The 23991-nt window shown below is 45.6% G+C and overlaps 1 protein-coding gene across 1 annotated transcript; it reads left to right on the top strand.

Annotated features, from left to right (window-relative positions):
- The first annotated feature begins 91 nt into the window (after positions 1 to 91).
- On the top strand, positions 92 to 22717 carry GGPS1 (geranylgeranyl diphosphate synthase 1). Its single transcript, XM_075596766.1, has 4 exons — positions 92 to 284; positions 19018 to 19100; positions 19285 to 19355; positions 21543 to 22717. Exons 2-4 carry the CDS (start codon positions 19028 to 19030, stop codon positions 22290 to 22292), a joined length of 894 nt encoding a protein of 297 aa, XP_075452881.1. The 5' UTR covers positions 92 to 284; positions 19018 to 19027; the 3' UTR covers positions 22293 to 22717.
- The last annotated feature ends 1274 nt before the right edge of the window (positions 22718 to 23991 follow it).

The raw sequence follows: 23991 nt of genomic DNA, 5'->3' as shown, positions 1-23991 counted from the left end.
CCCCAGAATGCAGTGGGAAGGGTCGGTGCGGTAAAGCATTTAGCTCCAAATGCGCAGGCGCTATGGGGGGGCGGGGGCGTGGTAGCGCATTTTGTAGTCGTGAATACGGATGAGGAGGGCGGGCTGTTGGGTGCGGCGCCTCAATCACAAGGGGGGAGATAACGCGCTGATCTCGCACACACGCTTTGACTAGGAAGGAAGTCGGAGTTACGTGGTAACATCAGGTTCGGGTACCAGGTAGAGGACGGAGGCGACCAGAGAGCAGCAGTCATAGCCAGAAGCAGGTGGGTGCGCCGCAGAGGCGCCCATACTTCTGCACGCGAGTGCACTCTATAAAGAGTGATGGCTTATATAGAATACCCGCCTGGCGTTAAAGCGTTGTTGCTTCAGCGGGTGAGGGTTGAGCGCAGTCTGGGACTCTTCTGGCCAAGATGTGACCCAGTGATCATGGTGGCCTAAAAAAAAAGTAGTGGTGCCTTGCAAGACTTTATAAAAACAGAATGGACTGCACTTTAGAACGCCGTATGGGATATTTATGCTTAAAAGCAGGAAAGGTAGGGCGGCATAAACATGTTTTCTTTAGTGTGCAACCCCAATATCACCCTTTCAACACTGTTCTCTAACAAAAAAGGGTATCTGTGCCGAGCACGCACATTTTAAGTGAAAACAATTGTATTTGTGATGGTTTTAATTTAAAAATCAAAACACAATTTCAGTGACAACACAAATTTGCCTTGGAATGTGTGTGCTTGCCCCCCATGTTTTAGCTATTTGCACACACGTGTGTGTGTATATAATATATATATCTGTGAAATCCGTGTGTGTGTGTGTTTAGTCCCAGTTTCCCAAGTGTTAGTGCTCTGCCGGAGGTCTCTGCGCATGCACGATGCGCCGGAGGCCCAAGGATCTTTCTGTGTGCGCCGGAGTCCCGAGGATGTTTCTGTGTCATGTCACTTACGTTACGGGTTTCTGTGACAACTAATTAAATTTTTCCCATCAAAACAATGTAGGTGCTTGCAAAGTAGTTTCACATCAATAATTTGGCCTCAAGGCTTCATTTGGGTGTGGTTTCTAAATGATTGATGTATTTTGCATGTATTGCACAAGTTGGTGTCGTCGTCCCAATACCGCGTCCTTGGCTTAATGTGCACGCTCTCATTGGATGAACCACTCACGTGACCTGGCCATCGCATGACATACAAAATAATTTGTGTCGTCAAGCTGCTCTCTGGGTAACGGGCACGTGTGCGGGTTCACACACTATAGATGATCACATTGACATAACGTGATGCAGCATGCACTCAGCCTGGACGCAGCCTAGGGCCTCGCTCAGACAGGCCGCGTTGCGACATGCGCACGTCCGTCACAATTTCGGGTTGTTCGGTGGGAGTTTTCAAACTGAAAACTCCACCTGCGGCTAAGGCCTCGTTCAGGGTGCAGGCTTCGGAGGGAGGGCGAGCTGCCGTGGGACACAAAGTATTCAAATTGAATACTGGTTGTCAGGGTAGCAGCTGCCCTGTCTCCGAAGTAGGGAGTTGACGCTGGCTACAGTTTCAATAAACAAAAAAATCGTTTTTTGAAGCTGCAGCAGCGTCACTGGGACCTCGGCAGCCAATGAAATCATTCTTGAGAATGATTTCAAGACTGCAGCCTCGATCCCTAACCTCACGTCTGTAGCCTGTAGTCTGCTGGGGATGAACACACATCGCCCAGCAGACTACCGCCCTCCCGAACGCCCGCCCTCCAACTCCTGCCTCTGGCACCCTGAACGAGGCCTAAGTGCAGCGTTGACGCTGCAACATTTTGCCGCCACAACCCAAATTGAAATTTGGGGCTACAATCGCGTGACGTGAGCTGGTTCAGTGAAGAAGAATCAGGCACACGGTCTTAATCGTCAAATGAAAAGCGGTTTAATGTGCCAAGGAATCCAACGTTTCGGCAGTAATACTGCCTTTCCCAAGGTGTAGGCTACCAAATACAAGTGACTTGTATTTGGTAGCCTACACCTTGAGAGAGGCAATATTACTGCCGAAACGTTGGATTCCTTGACGCATTTAATCGTCAAATGAAAAGGGGTTTAGACCGTGTGCCTGATTTTTCTTCTTCACTGGATCTATTTGGGACATCAGGAGCTCCCCAGAACCAGCGCACCGGCGGTTAACTACCCCACTTTCACCTTTTTTGTTTGAGTGCGTGCACTACCTTCATTCCATGTGAGCTGGTTCAGCCAATAAAGGCAAACCAGCTCTGTGATGTGTCCGTTATGCCCCCAAACGCTGCGAACCAACTCCTGCAGTTTGAGCACAGATCGCTGGGCTGCAGGAGCGCACGGCGGAGGCGCAAATGCAAGCACGGCGATGTAGCCGCCTGTCTGAGCGAGGTCTAAGGCCTCGTTCAGGGTGCAGGCTTCGGAGGGAGGGCGTGCTGCCGTCCGAGCTGCCGTGCGAGCTGCCGTCGGACACAAAGTATTCAAATTGAATACTGGTTGTCAGGATAGCAGCTGCCCTGTCTCCGAAGCCAGGAGTTGACGCTGGCTACAATTTCAATAAACGAAAAAATCGTTTTTTGAAGCTGCAGAAGCGTCACTGGGACCTAGGCAGCCAATGAAATCATTCTTCAGAATGATTTCATGACTGCAACTTGGATGCCTAACCTCACGTCTGTAGCCCCGCCCCCTCCTCAACTCCTGAAACAGTCTGCTGGGGATGAACACGCATCGCCCAGCAAACTGCCGCCCTCCCTCCCGAACGCCCTCCCGAACGCCCTCCCTCCAACTCCTGCCTCTGGCACCCTGAACGAGGCCTAAGGCTGAGTTCAGGGTGCCAGAGACAGGAGTTGGAGGGCGGGCGTGTGCGAGCGTCCAGGCCTCGTTCAGGGTGCCAGAGGCAGGAGTTGGAGGGCGGGCGTTCGCGTGTGCGAGCGGCAGTCTGCTGGGGATGTGTGCACATCATCCCCAGCAGACCTTTTCAAGCTTTCAGGAGGAGGCGGGGCGACAGACGGTCTTTTAGAGATCGGTTTTGCTGTGTTGAAATCATTTTCAAGAATGATTTCATTGGCTGCCGAGGTACCAGTGACGCTGCTGCAGCTTCAAAAAACAACTTGGGTTGTTTTTTGGAACTGTAGCAAGCGTCAACTCCGTACTTCGCGACAGGGCAGCTGCTACCCTGACAACTGCTATTCAGTTTAAACAATTTGTATCCAACGTCCGCCCGCACGTAAGCACGCCCACCCCCCTCCACCTCCGAAGCCGGCACCCTGAACTTTCAGGTTGCTGGCTTCGGAGGGAGGGAGGGCGTACTTACGTGCGAGCAGACGTCAGAAACAATGTATTTAAAGTGAATTATGGTTGTCAGGGTAGCAGCTGCCCTGTCTCCAAAGTACGGAGTTGACGATGGCTACAGTTTCAATAACAACCCAAGTTGTTTTTTGAAGCTGCAGCAGCGTCACTGGTACCTCGGCAGCCAATGAAATCATTCTTGAAAATGATTTCAACACAGCAACACCGATCCCTAAGCTGCTGTCTGTAGCCCCGCCTCCTCAACTCTTGAAAAGGTCTGCTGGGGATGATGTGCACACATCGCCCAGCAGACTGCCGCTCGCACACGCGAACGCCCGCCCTCCAACTCCTGTCTCTGGCACCCTGAACGAGGCCTTAGGCTGTCCTGCCTGTGCATTACTTTCTATTACAATGTTTTTTAACGGGTTCCTAGGAACCCTTTGATTCCCTGGGCATCCCTAAAGGGCATCTGATCTCAGGCACGCTATTAGAGAGGTTTAGGGTTCCACAGAATTAAAAAATATATAATTATAGGGTTCCTTAACTAAAAAAAAAGCACTGCTTTATTAACGGTCACTTGGGGCCCTTTGTTTTTCTGATTCCCATTTACTGACCACCTCTCCCCAGTCATGAGACGCCCCAATTTTTATCATCAAAATGTGTAATTTTTCTGCTGTCAAGCCCCCATTGTTTTAGAAATTTCACTTATTATCCCCATTCTTCCTGATGTAAGCTTTCAGATATTGGGCATTATGGTAACAGGATGGGCATGGGACGAATGGATTGTGCCTGGGGAGCAGGCAAACTGATCTTATAATAAATTAGTGTACAGTAGCTAAAAAAAAAAAAAAGTGTGTGTATGTGTATTTATAAAATATTTTACCTGGAAGTAATACATTGAGAGTTACCTCTCGTTTTCAAGTATGTCCTGGGCACAGAGTTAAGACAAATAATACATGGTTACAAATACAGTTACATAAATGAACAGGGTATACATTATATAAAAGACATTGCATGCACAGTTAAAGAAAATTATATAGTATGGGCGTATGAAACAGTTAGACTAGATTAAAATGTGAGACAGCCTTAGGCCTCGGGCATGGTCAGCGCTTATGCGCTGGACCGTGCTGAGGCGCGCTGCTGCTCGGCAGTGAGCCCCTGCAGCCGCAATGAGAGCGGAAGCGGAAGTCTTCGAAAAATTTTAAATTCAAGCGCTCACGGAAGCGGAGGGCCGGTCACGTGAGCGGTTCGCCCAATGAGGGCGAACCAGCACCGTGACGTCACAGGTCCCCCCTCCTCCACCCCCACCCCCCCGGACGGCACGCGGACCAAGGCCAGGGAAAGCATCCACTGGTGGTGGATGTGAGAGTCTCTGGTAGGTTGTTACAGTTTTGGGGTGCACGGTAAGAGAAGGAGGAACGTCCGGATACTTTGTTGAGCCTTGGGACCATGAACAGTCTTTTGGAGTCTGATCTCAGATAAGTGCTGCATGTGGTAGGGGTGAGGAGCTTGTTCAGATAGCTGGGTAGCTTGCCCTTAAAGAATTTAAAGGCAAGACAGGAAAGGTGAACTTTGCGCCTAGACTCGAGTGATGACCAATCTAGTTCTTTGAGCATTTCGCAGTGATGTGTGTTGTAGTTGCATTGGAGAAAAAAACGACAAATTGAATTGTAGAGGGTGTCAAGTTTGCTAAGGTGGGTTTGAGGTGCCGAGCCATATACTATGTCTCCATAGTCCATAATTGGCATTAGCATCTGCTGTGCGATACGCTTTCTGACCAGGAAACTTAGGGAGGATGTGTTCCTGTAAAGTACACATAGTTTGGCATAGGTCTTGGTTGTCAGGGTATCAATGTGCATCCCAAATGTTAAGTGGGAGTCAAACCATATGCCCAGGTATTTAAAACTAGTAACAGGAGTTAGGGTGGTGTTAGCGTTGGTTCTAATCTGGAGCTTAGTCGCTGGAAGCTTTAAAATTTTAGTCTTGGTCCCAAATACCATTGTTGCAGTCTTGTCAGTGTTTAAAAACAGTTTGTTGTGGGAAATCCAGTTTTCGAGTCTCAAAGTCAGACTGAAGTATGTGTTGAAGGTCAGAGAGGCTATGGCTGTGTGCATATAGGATTGTGTCATCTGCATACATGTGTATTGAGGCTTCCTTACAAGCTGTGGGAAGGACATTGATGAACCCTGAGAAGAGTAGGGGCCCCAGAACAAAGCCTTGCGGGACACCACAGGTGATATCCAGGGGGTTGGAGTTAGAGCCTAAGATGGACACATGTTGGGATCTACCTGATAGGTAGGACTGAAACCAGTTTAAAGCATGCTTCCCTATTCCTGAGCTCTGGAGTTTGTTAAGCAGGATAGCATGATCAACAGTATCAAAAGCCTTTGCAAAATCTAGGAATATTGCAGCATTGAGTTGTCCCCGTTCCATTCCACACTGGATTTCATTGCAAACTTTTAGCAGGGTTGTTACGGTGGAGTGTTTGGGGCGAAAGCCAGATTGGAATTGGCTAGGGAAATTTGTCTTGGAATAGTAATCGCTTAGTTGGGATGTGTATGTATGTACGTTTATGTGTATGTGTATATGTATGTTTAACCTTGGGTATAATGAAGCATCATGGGCTGGCACACCAGGCTGTACTATGTTCAGGGTTACAGTGTTCTATACATTCTTGTTTTGTAAGGGGAGATCACATTTAATACTTCCATTGATTTCGTGAGCCTACCTGCAATCGTGATTGCTATCGAATGTTCATGTGACTGTGAACTGTAAGGCACTCTGATGCTGTAGGTTTCCCAACGCTCAAAGGGTTAATGCAGCAATTCCTCCCAAAACAGTTTTGTCTTTTTCCCTTAACGCGATAGAAGCATGGGCTCCTGCTGCGCTCAAAAGTGCTCAGTGAATTACATGTGCCAGTAAATATTATATATATTTATTATTATTATGGCTCTGGCCTATATATGGAAATTGGTTTGCCACAAAATATCATCTCTCAGAAAATGTTAGCAATTATAGGTCAGTCAAAGTACATTACATTTGGGAATTATTTGATCATCTAATAAATATTCTTTGGAATTGGTGATTGCATCATGACCAAGTGCATAGTTTGAAAATGGTGTGTATTGAAGAAGATAAGACTGGTATGAAGTGTGTGAGACCGAGCAAGTATGGTGAAACTCTAACATTAAAATGTTTCCTGTGTGAGTGGTCATTCGGAGGACTGAAAAATTGATTCATAAAACGTATCAGTCAGGAGTGGGAGCAGCTGTATCAATGCGCTATCAATCAGACATTGGTGTTCTCATCTTCGGTTGTGGGTTTCAGCAGCAGGACATTTTGAATTATACTTTGAACTAAAACTTTTTAGTAATCTTGGTATTTTTTTAGATTACAACAGTTTAACACATTTACGAGCCACAAAGGGAAAATTCCTATTTCTTGTTTAATGACCATGAACCTACGGCAGTGTATCTGGTACTTGTTGACATAATACAGTGACATCAATTTAGTTATCAGTTGATTGTCTACATTGTGTTTCTTACACCAAGCTCATGGTGGCAGCATCGCTTCGTGCACGGGCTGGTGCCCGCACGCACTTCAGGTAAGAGTCCCGGATTCCCTATGGTAGTTCCTCAGGTGCCCACGGCGCTGCGTGCGTCGAATCTGCTACATTTTGCCGCCACAACTCAAATTGAGATTTCGGGCTGCAGTCACGTGATGTCCAGGTCACGTAAGCGGATTCAGCCAATGAGGGCGAAGCAGCACCGTGACGCGTTCACCACGCCCCCAATTTCCTGCAGCTAACGCACACATCGCTGGGGCTGCAGGAGTGTGCACGGTAGTGCGCGCCCTCGCCACAACCATGAGCTAGGCCTTATACTTATATAGTGTTAATCTACGTTACACCTGCTATTGTTCAAATGTTCATGGGGATTGAGCGAGAAATATATAACATCTGATGTAAAAAGAAAGGGGTCCTTCTTCCTTTTTAAAAACAAAAAATGTTATTATTAATTACACACTGAACACTGTGGCTTAACTTTTATTAAATATCAGTTAAAAAAGGGTAATAAACATAAATAAAATTAAGCTGTAGCAATAACAAGTGATTGATACAAATGTATAAATAGATAAACCAATAAACTGAAAAATAATGGGCTTCAAATTAAATATTGGCAAGAGGCAGATCAACAATACAGATGTGTAACATCCCGGGCATCTGAAGAGCTGTAAATATCATGTCATTTCTAATGATTTGGAAGAATTCAAATCAATCTACCCAGTCTTTACAGATCTCTCAACCTTTTACAATATGATTTATAGCCTTCCTGGTGTAGATTACAATTTTGTAACGACTAAATTTAGATCTGCATGTTAAACGCACACCTCCATTACCTCTATTTGAAGGCCGCTCCATGAAGCGTGCATACACATTTCATCTTCACTCAAAGAAACATTAGGCTAAGGCCCCGCTCCCTCCGTCAGCGCTCCCGCACTGCAGACAGGCGGGGCGCTGACAGACACAGACCGCGATATGCGGTCTGTAGGGAGCGGGAGTGGGAGGTTTGAGCGGGAGGGGGGGCGTGGCTTGAGGGAGGGACCCGCTACTCTCCCCCCCCCCCCCCCTCCCTCCCTCCACGGGCTCGGGCTGGCACTCATACACACACACACTCAGGCACACACAGACACACACACAGACAGAGGCAGGCAGGCACTCACGCACTCAGACACACACACACAGGCACTCTCATACACACGCGCACGCGCAGGCAGGCACTTATACACACACACACACACAGAGGCAGGCACTCACGCACACACAGACAGGCACTCACGCTGCTTTTCCTCCCCGCTCCCCGAAGCCTCTCCTCCCCCCGAAGCCTCCCCTCCTCATTGGCTCACAGCCACACCACGTGAAGCGTCAACGCTAGGGATCACCATTCTCTTGTATCCTGTAGCGGCTGACGCGTCACAGCGTGTAGTGAGCTGTGCAGCCAGGGGGGACCGGGACCGGCTCGGGAGGATTCCCCTGCTGGTGGGGAACACGCGTGTGGCCGCCCGCGCCGCCGGGCGCACCGGGTCCCAGGCCTTAAGATGTTCTCTACATCTTCAAAAAATCTGAATCTTGTGGGTGTTTAGCAAACACTTGTACGTGGTAACAACGGACTTGCTGATATTGGGTTATACCCGATTGATGCATAATTCATGCAGTTTGACTTTATGTTCTGGCAAAATCACTCGCTTTACCTCTGAATAAAGGGGCTGCCCTACATGACTCAATAAAATGGAAAACAAATGTTTGAGAGTCAGGCAGATGAAGTTACTCAAAGCAAATATTTGTTTTATTTTTCTTCCTTGAAAAACTAAATGCACACCTATTGTTTGTTTTAGCCCACTTTTTTATATGCTAGAATTAATAAAATAAAAAATTAGGGCCATATTGACTAAGTGATGCAAAGCAGTAAAGACACCTTTTTTGGCCCATATACTTGAATGGTGCCTTATAGCTGTAGGTGGATTAAATTATTCTTAACACAGACCACTCTCAGGAAAACCATAACAGACCTTTAAAAAGAAATGTTTAATTACTTTTATTTCTGTATGTGATGCCTGCATTTTCTTTTTAGCAGATTGTCTGCATCTTTCACCAATCACCACCGACTTCTTAACCATTGGATGTACTGCAAGACTCCGCCCTATGCGTTTTGTCTATATTAGACTCCCTCAGGGTCTAAAGATTACCCTCTGAGGAAGTTTAATAAAGATGAAATGTGTAGGACGGAGTCTTGCAATACAGAGACTTTGGGGGGCATTCACTCACTGTTGGTGAACTTCAGCCTAGAATAGGTTCCAAGTACTCAGCCAAGTGACTGCTTATCGGTCGTGCAGCCGGATTAAAGGCGGTTTGGGAGAGCTGTCTGTCCAGTTCCTGTGTTGTGACTCAGGGTGGTCTGAAAGATCACCTCAAAGACACTTATGTAAGTGCATTACTTTGTGTTTGTTAATAATTAAAGCAATTTACACTATATTTGCGTTGTTTTTCTTGTATGTGGGATTCCCCTCCCTCCTATTTTCCTTGTGGATCATTTGGGAAATCGTTTCTAGTGGTGTGAAGCACTTACCTGGATGATTTCTGAGTTGGTTTCTCTATATAACTGAACTGACTGACTGTCACGTGGAACACGTGAGTGAGTCCAACATTCATAAATTAATCTAAACGTGTTGCACTGACATTTTCGCCATTACTGTTATCTGGACTGGGTTTGAGTCCTGTTTTGGAAGCTGGACTTTCTATCAAGGACAGTATAAATTTTGTTTATCACTATTCACGTATAAGTAGTGTTATTTGCGCTTGCACCTCTTTTCCTCATGGGCATGTTTGATACTTGAAATGTAGCTGGTTGACACTTCATTATTGAGGAATTGGACAGTTGTTTTTTTTGGTATGTATGCTGATAAAAAGCTTTGAGTGTCTGCTATCTTTATTTAATGTCTTGGTGAATTAGCCTCGGTCCTCAAGTAGAGTGGAATTATTTTAGTTTTATCCCTTGTTTGTATAGTAGTTGATGCCACCGTTGGTCGAACAGCTAAGGCCGGGCTTATAGCGACGCGACGTCGCCCAAAAACAAAAGCATTGCTGCCGCCGCGTGCGCTTATAGTGAACGCGACGGAGCGACATTGCGAAAACTTGACACCGGTAGAATTTGATTTTTCAAGGGTCGTCGCATCACGTGATGGCCCTTGAACAAATCAAATTGCGGGAATCCCGCGATGCCGCCGACTGGCGAAACATAACTTACGGCGACGGGTGACGTTACCCATCGTGACGCCGTCGGCGGCACTATAGGCAAAACCTTAACCTAAATAGCCCATAAAACCCTTTAATTACTGGTTGAGGACCAAGTTTGGAAAGTGGGTGACATAAAACTGAGGCAATATATCTAAACATGTAGGTGTTTATTAAACAATCATTATCCTTAAAACATCTTACTACAATTGTTTCATTATGATCGAAGAAAGAACTGTACTTTTTTAGGTACACATGGTCAAACTAATGAATTTATGGCCTTTGACTTTATTTTTTGTTTTTATTAGTAACTAGCTGATATACCCGGGATTGCCGGGGGAGGGGTACGTGAAATGGAGGGGGGGGGGGTGACGGCGTGAAAGGCCGGGAAGGCGGGGGTGGCGTGAAAGGCAGGGGTGGCGTGAAAGGCAGGGAAGGGGGGATGACAGTGAGGGAGGCTTGCCCCCCCCCCTCTCTCATGACTCCCTGCCCCCCCCCCCCCCTGGACTGGCGGTGGCACGCTAGTGTGTGAGGGTGCGGGTCCCGCTGGTGGGTGCACAGCAGCGGGGAGGTGAGTGCGTGCGCGCTACTGTGTGAAGTGGCACAGTAGTTCCCCTAGTAGCGGAGCGGCGGTGAAGGGCGGTAAGTAGCGTATCGGTGTTGGGCGGGTAAGCGGGGGTGCTGGAGCGGTGGCGTGGCCGTGAAGCCGCCCATTGCGTAGCGGTTGGGAAGTAGCGGAGCGGGTGGGAAGGCTGATTTGGTGGTCGGGTAAGAGAGGAGCTGGAATTATTTGTATTGTGTGCGTGACATTTAAATGTATGTAGTGTGTAAAGGAATGTGTTGATTATAAATGTAGTTTGTGTTTAATGCGACCATAGTTAGATGTACATGAAATTGTCAATGCGGCCATTTTGTTTAGAGTTCGAGAGGGTGATGTGGGCAAATAATAAATGTGGTGGGAATTTGGCCATTTTATGAGAGATTTATATTGTAGGTGGACATTAAATATGTTTGATTGTTATGAAGGTGTACAATAAATACCATTAATTTGGTCTGATGATGGTGCGGACATTTACATTGATTAAGTGGTAAAAGTGGTAATTTTGACAGCGGCCGTGGAGGTGTGCGTGAAGGCGGCCATTGATGGGTGGTGAAGGTGGGAGTGAAGGCGTGCGGAGCGGTTGCGGGCTGGTGATGTTTGGGAAGGGGCTGGTGATGGTTGTGAACTTGCGGAGCGGGCCTTTAAGATAGCGGAGCGCTCGGGAAGGCAGAGAGTGATTTGTAAGCAGCTGCGTACTAAGAGCGGATGAGGACATGACCGTAGCGTGGGGTAGTGCTGGTGTGTGAATTTGTGAGAGCGTGGACGGGTTAGAAGGGGGTTGAAGCGTGGACACCGTAAGGGGAGTGTTGATGTGATAATTTGTGAGACTGTGGACGGGTAAGAGGGGTGGTGGACAGCAGAGATTGTTAAACTTACCAAGGTGTGTGTCTGAGTCAGCAGGGAGAGTGTGTTATGGTGAGTCTGCAGGGGTGAGACTCTGTGGAGTAGGTGTGTCCATAATGGTCAGCGTACGTCTTGGCCAATGAGACCTGTGGGGGATTCGGGGCATGGGCCGGCGGACCGAGGGACCAATGAGAATCCCCACATCTACTAACAATCAAACAACTTTGAGAGATAGATAGATAGATATATATAGATATAGATTTTTCAAGATTTAGGGAGGGGGGTACAAAAAGAAAGGGGGGAGGGGAACATTGATGCATATAATCTGGCAAAAGCACAAGTGGGGGGAATTAGGGGAAGGACACAGCATTTGTACATATACAGTATAATGAACAATAGTTTTGACACAACATAGATCACAACGTTCAAAAATAGTTTAATCTAAATAATATGGAGATATTACCTGCATGTCGGAACCAAGGAACCCAAGTCATTGAAAATTGTGAAGTGGAGCCATTTAAATAGGCAGACAGTTTTTTCCATATACACCATGTGACAAATGGTATTGTTTATTTGGTGTAGTGAAGGAGGGCCAGATTGTTTCCAATTCCAAATCTAGTGACAATTAAAATTTGGGAAATTATATTGGCTTCCTTTTTATTTTGGTTGACCATTGGTTTACCTAGTATTATATATAATGGATCATGGGGAATAATTATCCCCAGGATCCTATATATCAAGGCAAATACTTCCCTCCATAGTGGTTTAATTTTAGGGCATGACCAGAATTTATGCAGTAATACTCCACAACACCCTGCAATTACACCAGAACAATGGGGAGACACCGGGGGAGGGGGGGGGGGAGAATGTAGCCTGGTTGGAGTCATGTACCATCTGAATATTAGTTTGTTGATATCCTCCTTGATCACAACATACAATGATTTTTTGGAGGCGGCCTCCCATATATCTTTCCATATATCCAGATTTAATTTGTATTTAAATCTTTCTCCCAGGAGATAATGTATTTATCAGGAATTTGGTTACATTTAATGCGTTCCAGGTTATGATATAGCATGGAGATAATACCCTTTTTGTAAGAGGATTAGTGTAAACGCTAATCTTCGAACAAAGTAAGATCGTGGGATTGATTTGATTTTGTAGATTGTATATAGTGTCTGATCTGGAGAAATCTAAAAAAAAACTCAGAGGAGGGGATTGTCACGGGAGACCAGGACTAATACCAGGGATCAATATCGCCAGACAGAACACGAGAGTTTATAAAATAAATTTATTGGATAAACATATCCACACCTATACAAAAGAGACAAACATCACACATACCCAACTGGGGGATACCCTGCCTAACTAGTCGCAGGGACCTGCTTGCAGAGATTTTCCCTGTAACTCTTTGCCCAGTGCCTACAGGACTGGTTTTCAGGCCTAAGACCAGCACTGGATTGGACACTGCTGTTTCTTCCTGTCACAGCAACACCTCTGTAAGGCCGAGTCCATAGAAGGACTGGCCGTGCTGAGGCGTCCGCAGGCGTGCTCAGGCTTTGGAGTTTTCAGCCGAGCGCCAAGCTGTTTTTCAGCGCGCTGTCGGCTGAAAACCTCCAATGAGAGCGGGGCTGCGTCAACGTCACGGCGCCGTGACGTCAGTGCGTCGCGGGCGATTGGCCTAGCGACGTCACTGCCCCGCCTCCCTCAGTCTCCCCCCACCTCCGATCGCGGACGCTGGCTCGCCTGTATGTGCATGGAATCGCACAGCTTCTGCAGGCGAGCGTCAGCGCGGTGCAGCACGGCTCCCCCCCTCTATGGCCCGGGCCTAAGGCTGCGTCCATAGAGATGGGAGCAGTGCTGAGGCTCGCCTGCTGAAGCCTGTGCGATTTCATGCACATGAAGGCGAGCCAGTGGGCGCGATCGGGAGGCTGAGGGAGGCGGGGCAGTGACGTTGCTTGGCCAATCGCCCGCGACGCACCGACGTCAACGTCACATTGACGCTGCTTCGCGTTGATTGGATGTTTTCAGCCGACAGCGTGCTGAAAACAGCTTGGCTGTCGGCTGAAAAATCCAACTCCACAGCACGCTTGCGGACGCTCGCGTGAGCCCCCTTTTTAAAGACATCCTCATTGAGGATGCCTGGGCTCAGCGCGGAGCGTCCGAACGGCTCAGCGCAGCCTGTCCTTCTATGGATGTGGCCTAACTCTCTGCAGGCTCTGTCTGCTAGGGGTCTCCCTCCCCACCTTTTTATATACTTAAACCATACATTGCAACACTCAGGGCCAGGAGCTGCCTACATGCTGGGCCCTGATTGGTGGGTAGGACTGCAACATAACATTTGCAACAATTCTACTGCAAACATATTAACCCCCTGATTACTGAGGTGCTGGAACCAAGCAAAGACATACATATATACATAACATATAATACAATACCAATGTATTGCTGACATGCAAGGGTAATGGCAGACTTAACTTTTATTAACAGCAGCCATATTTCCCCCTACCGTCACAGGGATATCATGACTAGATTGTAAAGAAGCAAAGGAAGGGGCCCTTCCAATGGATAAGCATATCGCTGACTCTCAGGAGGCCTTTCTGAGTCCAAGGGTTGGTTGGTTGGTTGGTTGGTTGGTTACCCATATGTGACAGTGAGGGGGTAACCAAGCCATCAATTAAGGTATTATGCCCGGTGGTTACATATGATCCATATTTGGGGATTTTTAAGTGTCAGCTCTTGGGCCTGTTTATTGTATCTGCAATGTATGTAATTGTGCGACACAGAATTTTCTGTGTTTTACCTTTCCAGGTGTGCCAACAAGCAGAGATTGGGTTTCGGGGGGGTGGGGGGTGCGTTACGGAGAAAGTTTTGTCAGAACGTGTCTAGGTAGCGGTTTTCCAGAGTTGCTAGATACCCCAAAAATGTACCCGGGAATCAGGACGGATTCTCAGATACATTGAGATACATTTGCTCCGGCAGAATCTTCCCTTGAAAACACTTGCACGACTCACCGCTAGGACTTCCTGCTTCAGCACAGACCAGAAAGGTAAATGGGGCATAGGGATGGGTGCTATCCCTGAAACGGTAACGGGGTCCCTAATATAAGGGGGTGCCCAGTTAATACTCTGATCAGCAAGAACCTGGTATAGGGGTTCTGGGGGCACTCCCACCATATGAGGTTGGTTGCGAGGGATTTTATGAAACTTAAGTCCAGTTTCTAAAGGGAATGAAACAAAAATGTTTGTGATGCGTCAAAATCGGTCAGAATTCCTCCATGACATATGTAAATAATACTGGATAACATGAGAGAGTCCATGAATGATGTGGCAATTTGTCAGGTAAGGGCTAGGAGTCTAGTGAGGTCCACTTGACCATCACAGAAAGAAACCCCATGACGGCCCCTCCTAGTAACCAATAGGACGTAATAACAGGCACCGGTAACCATATACATATATGTGGGGGCACTATGGCCCTTTACCTTGGTGCTAGCAGGACTCCTCGATATCCAGGGCGTGCTGTTCATCCAGGTAGGTATGCAGCAAGAAGAAGGGTGTAGATGTGTAGCACTGCCGCAGTTTCCAGCTCCCAGTGAAACCGCAAAAATGACGAGGTAAGCTTTCAATTGAACAACAGGTCAGGTTTTATTGCAGGGTGGTGCAGCAAGGGGACAACGGAGCAACACTAACGCACCTACGCGTTTCGTGCACTAGGCACTTTATCATTTTTCCGGTTTCACTGGGAGCTGGAAACTGCGGCAGTGCTACACATCTAAAGGGAATGAGATGCAGCCCTGAAAATGAACCTAAGCGTTTTTTCATTCTACTTTGGGACCTCGAAAAAAATATGGGGGAAAATATTTTGTTTCTTAGTGTTTTTAATAGTACATATGTTGTGTACGGTATTATGAGCTGGCGACTTCCAGGTTCATGTTTCTGAGAGACCATGTGGCTACCAAGCTTCGTGCCACCAAGTTTGCTCGGGTCCCGGACATGAAAGCCTCCGAGGTTGCCAAGGTGTGAAAGCCATTTGGGCACCGGGGCTGGGCTCAAGTACTCATGTCCTGGAAGAAATGGAGTCCTCAGACCACCATTTGCCCCAAGCCAGACTGAGGAGCCTAACCCAGCGGGTGGCTACTGACTGACAAGTGGCAGAGCTGCTAAATTGGCGCATGCCCTTGTTAGAATCCAAATCGTGCTTGCCCAGCTTAGACTGGCAATTCTCTGATTGGCTTGTAGGATTTCGCCCACGCTCCGGATTGGCTAGAGTAAAGTCCCACTTTCCAGGGCCAAGTTCTGAGAATAGAATGTAGCGGTCGCGGCTGGGATTGCACGCCAAAACGCGTACCAGGACGTTTGGTACTATCTCCCTGTCAGAGGATTTTGTCAGCTCCGGCGCACATACAGTGGTGCCGTCAGGAACTTCATGACGGTTTTTAAGTTCCAGGACATTTCGGGACACGTCCCGATTAACCTAAAGACTGTCTTACCTCTTATTTCACCTAGGAAAGGCTAGTTTGTTTGTTTTGTTTTTTAGCCCAGACCCCCAGTAAATGTATTTTCTCTTGTTTGTAATCCACTGTGTGTATGTCTGTTTCTATGGAATAAATGACTGTAAAACAAATGATCTTGTTTTGCTCAGTGAATGATCCCGGTAAAAAGGTGTAAATACCTGGTCTCCTGTGACACCATATAAAAAGGAAGGAAGGGGTCCATAAACAGAGGTCGCATGGGGGGAGGGGAAGTTAGTTAACTGGAACCTGAATTTAAGAGCGTCCCAGAAATTACAGGAAAAAGATATCGCCGGATTTTTGTAGATCTCAGCTGGCCTAGATTTTTTTGTTAAGCCATAGGAGATTCTTAGTTGCATATGGGGGTTTGGGGGGGAGGGGGTTTACATAAAAAGGTTCAAGCTGACAATCCGTCTCCAGATATCTCAAAATCTATATTCAACCTATAGGAATAAAACAGAATAAAAAATATAAATTGAACATAACCTTTAATACCTAATATATAATGTAAAGTCCGCAACTGGGCTTTGCAAAACCTCTCTGGGGTAGATAGCCTATTATCAACCTGTAACTTATATCCAGAACATATCTCATCTTGAGATATTGTCTTGGGTTAATTCTTAAGGTGCAATCAGCCCTGATTTTTCAGATAGGTTTAGTTTTCTCTCTCCTTGAATTGGAGCCTTCGCCCATGCCGGGCGCTTTGGCTTAGGTGGAAGATGGACCTGCTGGGGGGTATCTTGATCTTTAGCCCCCATATTGCGTCTCTGGAAGAAAAGGGAGGCCTCCTACGGGACTGTAGGTTTTTGTTTGTTTGTTTTGTTGCTTGGGTGGCATGAGTGTTATTGGTCGGCAAATTTTATTTATAGTCAGAGCAGAATTTAATTAGGTGATGCATGTTTGTTTTAAGTTGAGTTAAGCCCCCTCATTACCGAGGTATCTCGCTCACTCGCACATTGATTAGTTATTCGCTTGTTTTTTGTTTGAACTTTTGACATAAATGCTGGGGCTCAGGGAAAGGTACAGTCTGTTTGTTTATTTAGTCCATTCGGGGAGTTTTTTTTGTTGTCGGTAGCTCTCTCCTCCTATGCAGACCTGGTCTTGCAGCTAGTCTCCCCTGGAAACGTAGGCTCCAGGGACCAGTTTCCCCTTCTCTGTGTGGGTACCTCTTTCCCCTGATCTCTGCACAGGGCCAACCAGCTCTCGCCTCTGATGGGGCCCTGTGCAGGACAGCTATTTTGGGGCTCGGCTTTCCCCCCCCCCCCCCCACCTCTCTCCTCTGCAGTCCCTCCCGCAGCAGGATTCGGCAAACCAAGATCCGAGCCCCAGCAATCTTCAGTTGGTTGTATGGGGATAGGGATGCTGACAGCTCTTGGTCTCTCTCCTCCCGCCTGAAGCTGCACCCCACCTCCTCTCCCTGCTACACAGGCACACCGCAGTCATTTTGGAGAAGAGGGGAAAGACGGGCGACCACACACTGCCCTCAAGTGACAGATCCCACCGACGTGGGGAGGTTGCCCTCTACCCGTGGGGGGCCCTTATCGGCAGTTGATGGGGTAGGAGACTGTGACACTGCAGCTGAATCAAGATGGCCACCACCCTCCTCGATGCAGCCTCACCGATTTAACCTCTGCAGCATTGGGGCTTAAATCGTGAGTTGCCGCCACTGGTCCCCCGCATTGACACTTAGACGGGAGAGGTCCCCACATATCAACCAGCCCGCCGGCGTTCGCCAGACCAACGGTGCAGGCAAGACTCTGCCAAAATCTGGTGGTGCGCCAGGAAAAAACGGCCGCCGCAATTTCTTCCTCCGACAGGTGCGGCCACCACCGGGTCGCTTCCACCCGCGGGAGGCTCGGATTAGCAGATTGGACCGGAGCCCTCACCTGGAACCTTGTCTTTCGCCCTCGCCCGGTCCGATCAGGAGAGCAGATCTCCCTCACCTGTAGTCTCGGAGCCCCGACGGCTCCCTAATGTAGTGTTGGAACACCTCCCGCCCGCGGTCCACCTCCTGCCTCGCCGGTCAATGTTTGACATCTGGCGACCCTCCCCAACGTCGAAGTAGGGGCTCCCGCCAGATGATCCTCCGTCGCTTCTTCTCCTGCTCCCGATCAGAGATCTACTTTAGCAGTCGCTGATGAGGGCCATTTTGGGCACCCTGCCGCGTGTATGTGCAGGTTCTGGAGCTCTGACGGACCAGCCGTGAATTTCTGCAGTGTGTCGCTTTTTGGCTCTATTATATCTCGCAGAGTCTGGGGTAAGTCTTCCCCCGACTATATTCTCCTTTTTGGGGGGATTTTTTGGTGGTCTTAATTGTGCTAATTTCCGATCTGCTAGGATGGAGCTGCACATCCACACGTCCTTCTAGCTTGAGGTCTTGGCCACGCCCCCAACTTTTATTTTATTTTTTCCTGGCATGTTTTACACACACCAATAAAATACTAAAATTTGAAACTATGTAGTATAAATCTAATAAAGTTTTGCTAAACAGAATTAATAAACTCTTTGGGGATGAGCAAATGTTAACCTTTAGCAATCTGAAATTCTTCTTTTTCTATTTTTTATCATTTATTGTCAAGTGGCTTTTTTTTCTCCCTACTTTACCCCAGTTCCAATATATTACTGTTCCTTTACCAATATACTGAGGGGGGGAGATTAGCAAAGGTCCGTTGCAGGGTAAAGCATCAAATACTGCGTTATGCGCCATTTACTTGAATGGTCGTTAACGCCAGATTCGTGTTTTGTGTTGGGTTGCATCAAATCCCCAACTATTAAAGATAATAGGACTCCACTCTGTGAACTGAAAGAGGCTATTACTAAAAGCAATCTCTTTGCTTGATATTTCTAAACCTTCAATCTTTTTGTTACTTTATAAATATTGCAAGGTGCTCAGGGAAAAAGCATTGGTGCACTGCAAAATAGTGCTAACAATGTTTCTCTTCTGCAGACTGCCTTTTTTAACCTTTTTAAAAACTTTACATTTATTTTTTCCTCCTAAGGTTTAAAGAAATGGCAACGAATTCAAGTGAGACATCTCAGAGAATCTTGTTGGAACCCTACAAGTATTTACTTCAGCTTCCAGGTACTTGGTTACTTTTTACTTTAATGTTACAATGAGTTCTAATTCTCTATGATTAAAGCAGCCATCGTTAACTATGGGGTAAAATACAAAGACCAAATGAAAAGGATTTCTTTGACTTTATGTAGCTTCCATGGTAATTCTCCTCCTTCCTCCCCTCCCCCCATTTACCATTTCTTTATTACAGGTAAACAAATAAGGACTAAGCTTTCTCAAGCCTTTAATCACTGGTTGAATGTCCCAGAAGACAAAACACAGGTACAATATTTTTTTATAATAAAAATGATGTTTGTAATTTATTGATGTTAGCTTTGCATAGTCCTGTCCTATGTAATTTTCTAGTAGCAGTAAATATGCAACAGGAAGGCATCTCTTCTCCCATTTGGTAAGGTTAAAAGTTTTGTGATCTCTACTTTTTTGTTCCTGCCAAAGCATATACAAGTTTTAAGGGATTTTGCATCTGCATGTGAATGCTTAAGGCACGTTTCAGATCTTGCTCTGACATTGAACTTGCAGGAGGAAAGTTTCCAGGCAGTTTAAAGTATGTGTAGGTAATCGGGAATTTGCTCCTTCAGAATCCGAAGGACTTGATCTACCTGAACAACTCATCAGCATAGAGCTAGTCTGAAAGGCTATGTTCGGTTCATTGTGGCCCATGGAAGATGTATGTATGGCAATTGTTTTAGAATCCTGGTCCTTGAAGTGTGAAAATGGTTCCAAGTCCTCATTATTGGAGTTCACTTACCACATAGTGATTAAAAGCTTGTAGGCAAAGAAGATCTTCCATTGGAAATTAAGACTGTTCCCTATACATTGAATGGCAGAATAACCTTTATATAATCTATACATTGGCCAATAAGGTGGAACTAGATTTTTATATTTAAAATGCAGTTACATTCCCTTGCTGTTTGCACTTGTCATGGAGCTAACTTGCGTGTTTCGATAAGGAGCCACCATAATTTACAAAGCATTCCCCCTCCCCATCAAATTATATAATCTTTGTTTGCTGCTGATATTCTCCTTGCACTATCCAGACCCATGATATCTCTGCCCAATCTCTTAAGCACTCCCAAAATTCAGCGACGTATCAGGTTTCCAGAAAAACAAATCAGTGAAAGGCCCTAAGTATTGGTCTCCCAACTGCCACAAAAAAATTATAACCATAAACTTTGGCCTGTAATGGGGAAAAACATTTGATTCCATATCTGGGCATCAAATGGACACTCCCATCGCCCTATATCAGGCTGATTGCACGCAATTAATAAAAGCTCTAAGAGAAGATCTAGAGTCTTGGGACAAATATTGTATTTAATGGCTTTGCAGGGTTTGCTCGGTTAAAATGAACCTCCCGGGATGATGTATATTTTCCGGGTTATCCCAATACTATATAAAGATGTCAGAGCCTGATCAAAATTTGTTGGAACCACAAAAAGCAGGATTTGACAGGTTACTTTGTCCTTACCTTTTTGACTTGAGGGTGGTAGCCCTTTCAGACCTAATATCCTACCATGCATCCCAAAAGTCATGAAAAGCAGTAAGGGGAACAATGTCCAAAAAATACCACAGCATGGAGTTAAAAGTAATTGTTTTCTTCAGCCAGAGAGGGGCTTAACCCCCATAGTGTGGCCACATTCTGTAATATATAGGAACAGCCAGAGAGAGGGCAGCACTCAATCCCATGGCAAGCATGTCACTCACACATGTAGTTGATCCAGATAGGTATCAAACGGTACACATGGCTATAGAGTTCTCTTTAGTAGTGAGCTGAGAGTGTTTCCCAATACTGTATATAAAGCCCTCTACCACCTTTTTTAAACCTTTCTCACTGACTGCCCCACACCTCTGGAATGCCCTTCCCCTCAATACCAGACAAGCACCCTCTCTATCCACCTTTAAAACACACCTGCTTAACGAATCATATGAGTAGCTCCGTGACTAATACTATACACCTGATACATAAAGCTTGGCCCCTTGCAGACGCACTTACCAGAACGCCCTCCTACTGTATGTATGTTCCTACCTACCAATTAGATTGTAAGTTCTTCGGAGCAGGGACTCCTCTTCCTAAATGTAATTTTTTTATGTCTGAAAGTACTTATTCCCATTATCTGTTATTTGTATTTGTTATTTATATGATTGTCACTTGTATTACTACTGTGAAAGTGCTCTGTATATTAATGGCTCTAAAGACTTACATACTGTATATGCTCTGATGAAAGACAATTGTATTCTCATTATTTTGACGTCCCTTAAACTCTGTAGATGGTTATCTGGTTTTTACAGTGCCACTTGTAAATATGCATAAATATATTGCAAAAGAACATTCTATGACCTGTAAGCTGAAGTTTGCCAGCATCTCATCAGTTTTTTTTTTAGTTTTTTTTCTTGAGTAAAATGTATGCATCTCCATCTAATGTGAGCACTTTCATTTTGTTTTTGCCATAGGTAATTATTGAAGTGACAGAGATGTTGCATAATGCCAGTTTACTAATTGATGACATTGAAGATAACTCCAAGCTGCGGAGAGGTTTCCCTGTGGCTCACAGCATATATGGAATTCCGTCCGTAATAAATTCTGCCAACTATGTGTATTTTCTTGGTTTGGAGAAAGTTTTAACGCTTAACCATCCAAATGCGGTCAATGTTTTCACGCAGCAATTGCTTGAACTCCATAGAGGTCAAGGATTGGATATTTATTGGAGAGATACCTATACATGTCCCACAGAAGCAGAGTACAAGTGTATGGTGCTGCAGAAAACAGGGGGACTTTTTGGATTAGCTGTGGGCCTTATGCAATTGTTCTCCACATATGACACGGACTTAAAGCCACTTCTGAATACTCTGGGACTCTTTTTCCAAATAAGAGATGATTATGCAAATTTAAATTCAAAAGAATATAGTGAGAACAAAAGCTTTTGTGAAGACTTAACAGAGGGAAAGTTTTCATTCCCGACCATACATGCGATTTGGTCTAGACCTGAAAGTACTCAGGTACAAAACATCTTGCGACAGAGGACAGAGAATGTAGACATAAAGAAATACTGCGTTCATTATCTTGAGAAGGTGGGCTCTTTTGAATATACAAGGCAAACTTTAAGAGAATTAGAAGCTGAAGCTTATGGACACATTGAATCTCTAGGGGGAAACCCTGAGCTAGTTTCAATAATGGAACAACTTAGCAAAATGTATAAATAATAATCGTCACACAATCCTTCATCATTCTCTCTTTTTTTTTCCCCACAAATGTCAACTCTGAAAGGTGATTGGCTGGTTTCTGGGTCCTATTCTTTCAGTGCTGTATGGAAATGTTAGCAATTTAACATGTGGTAGCCAATCATCTTTCAGGGGTACAACACTCGTATAGACTGTGTAGCAGCTCTTGGTTTGGGGGGGCGGTGGCTAGGTTTAGAAGGCTGAAGCATACAGAGATGGACGCCCCTGACCCCCCCACCACCACCCCTTTCCTGTGGGTGAGCGTTCTGCACATGAGGAGAAACATTGAGGAAAGTGGGTGTTGCATTCTGTGTGTAGTTGGGGGAAGTGTCTGGAAGATTTATTAAAATTAAGTACTGTAAAGTTTAAAAGAAAATGCAGACTACCTTAATAAAAATATGATTGTGCCAGTGTGTGTGTGTGTGTATATCTAGCCTATAATGGTAATCTATTCCGTACAGGGAATTATTTGTCAGAAATTATTTGTTCTGGATTTATTACTTAAATATTGTTTCATTAGTCATTAATTCGACTAAACCTAAAAGCCCATCTTTGCCAAGCAGCCGGCTGATGTTTTCCACTGCCACAGCACCATATGGAATGGGTCGTAAAGTGTCTTTAAGCAACAGAATTTGATTAGTACCACTTGGTCAATATAGCCCAATCTCTTAAATATTTCCTGTACTTGAATTTCATGCAATGCATATTTTTAAGTTGCCTGAAACATTAAATAGATAGCAAGGTTTTTTTCATTTTATATTTGACTGCCATAAGCCCTTAACCCAGGAAGATATAAATACATTTATGCTCTGAATTGTAATCGCATAACTAATACTTATTTTGCACAAAATTAATACCAGTTGGAAATGGAGCTGAATCGGTACAAATAATACATTTTTTTTATTTTTTTTTTAAACAAGTGAAACTTCTTTCCTGGCTTTGGCATCCACAAAAATCTGATAGGGGCCGGGGGGGGAATCTAAGAGTCACGAAAATAATAATGGAAGTGAGTGACGTCATTGTAGTTTTTTTTGGGCTGCCTGCTGGGAGTTGTGGATATCAAGCATCCAAAAGAGATCCAAAGGGAAGGCCCCAGTGACTACAAGTCCCAGCAACCCCTGCTATATCTGACAGGCACTGTACAGGCATACCCCACATTAACATACGCAATGGGTCCAGAGCATGTATGTAAGTGAAAATGTACTTAAAGTGAAGTACTACCTTTTTCCCCTTATCGATGCATGTACTGTACTGCAATCGTCATATACGTGCATAACTGATGTAAATAATGCATGTGTAACAGGCTCTATAGTCTCCCCGCTTCGGTAAACGTAGGGAGCCGGTATTCCTGTTCATGACGTGCTGACAGGCGCATACGTGAGCTGCCGTTTGCCTATTGGGCGATATGTCCTTACTCGCGAGTGTTCTTAAAGTCAGTGTCCTTAAACCGGGGTATGCCTGTACTTCAGTCTAGGTAAATGGTCCAGTCCTACAAGTAACATGCACACACCACCACCCTCTTTCCCCCCCCCCCTTTTTTTTTTTTATTAGTAAACCCCCTTTTTCCAAAATCTAGAGGGACCATCTCTCCAGATCACTCCAGTAAAGAAAAAGATTTAGTGTATACCTATGTAAGACATATTTGAAAAAGGGAGGGGGTCTTGGCTCCCTCAGTCAATCT

This window comes from Ascaphus truei, chromosome 4, assembly GCF_040206685.1.
Source record: "Ascaphus truei isolate aAscTru1 chromosome 4, aAscTru1.hap1, whole genome shotgun sequence".
Taxonomy (NCBI): Eukaryota; Metazoa; Chordata; class Amphibia; order Anura; family Ascaphidae; genus Ascaphus; species Ascaphus truei.
Note: the sequence above shows the minus strand (reverse complement) of the source record. Positions and strands in the feature narration are given on the sequence as shown.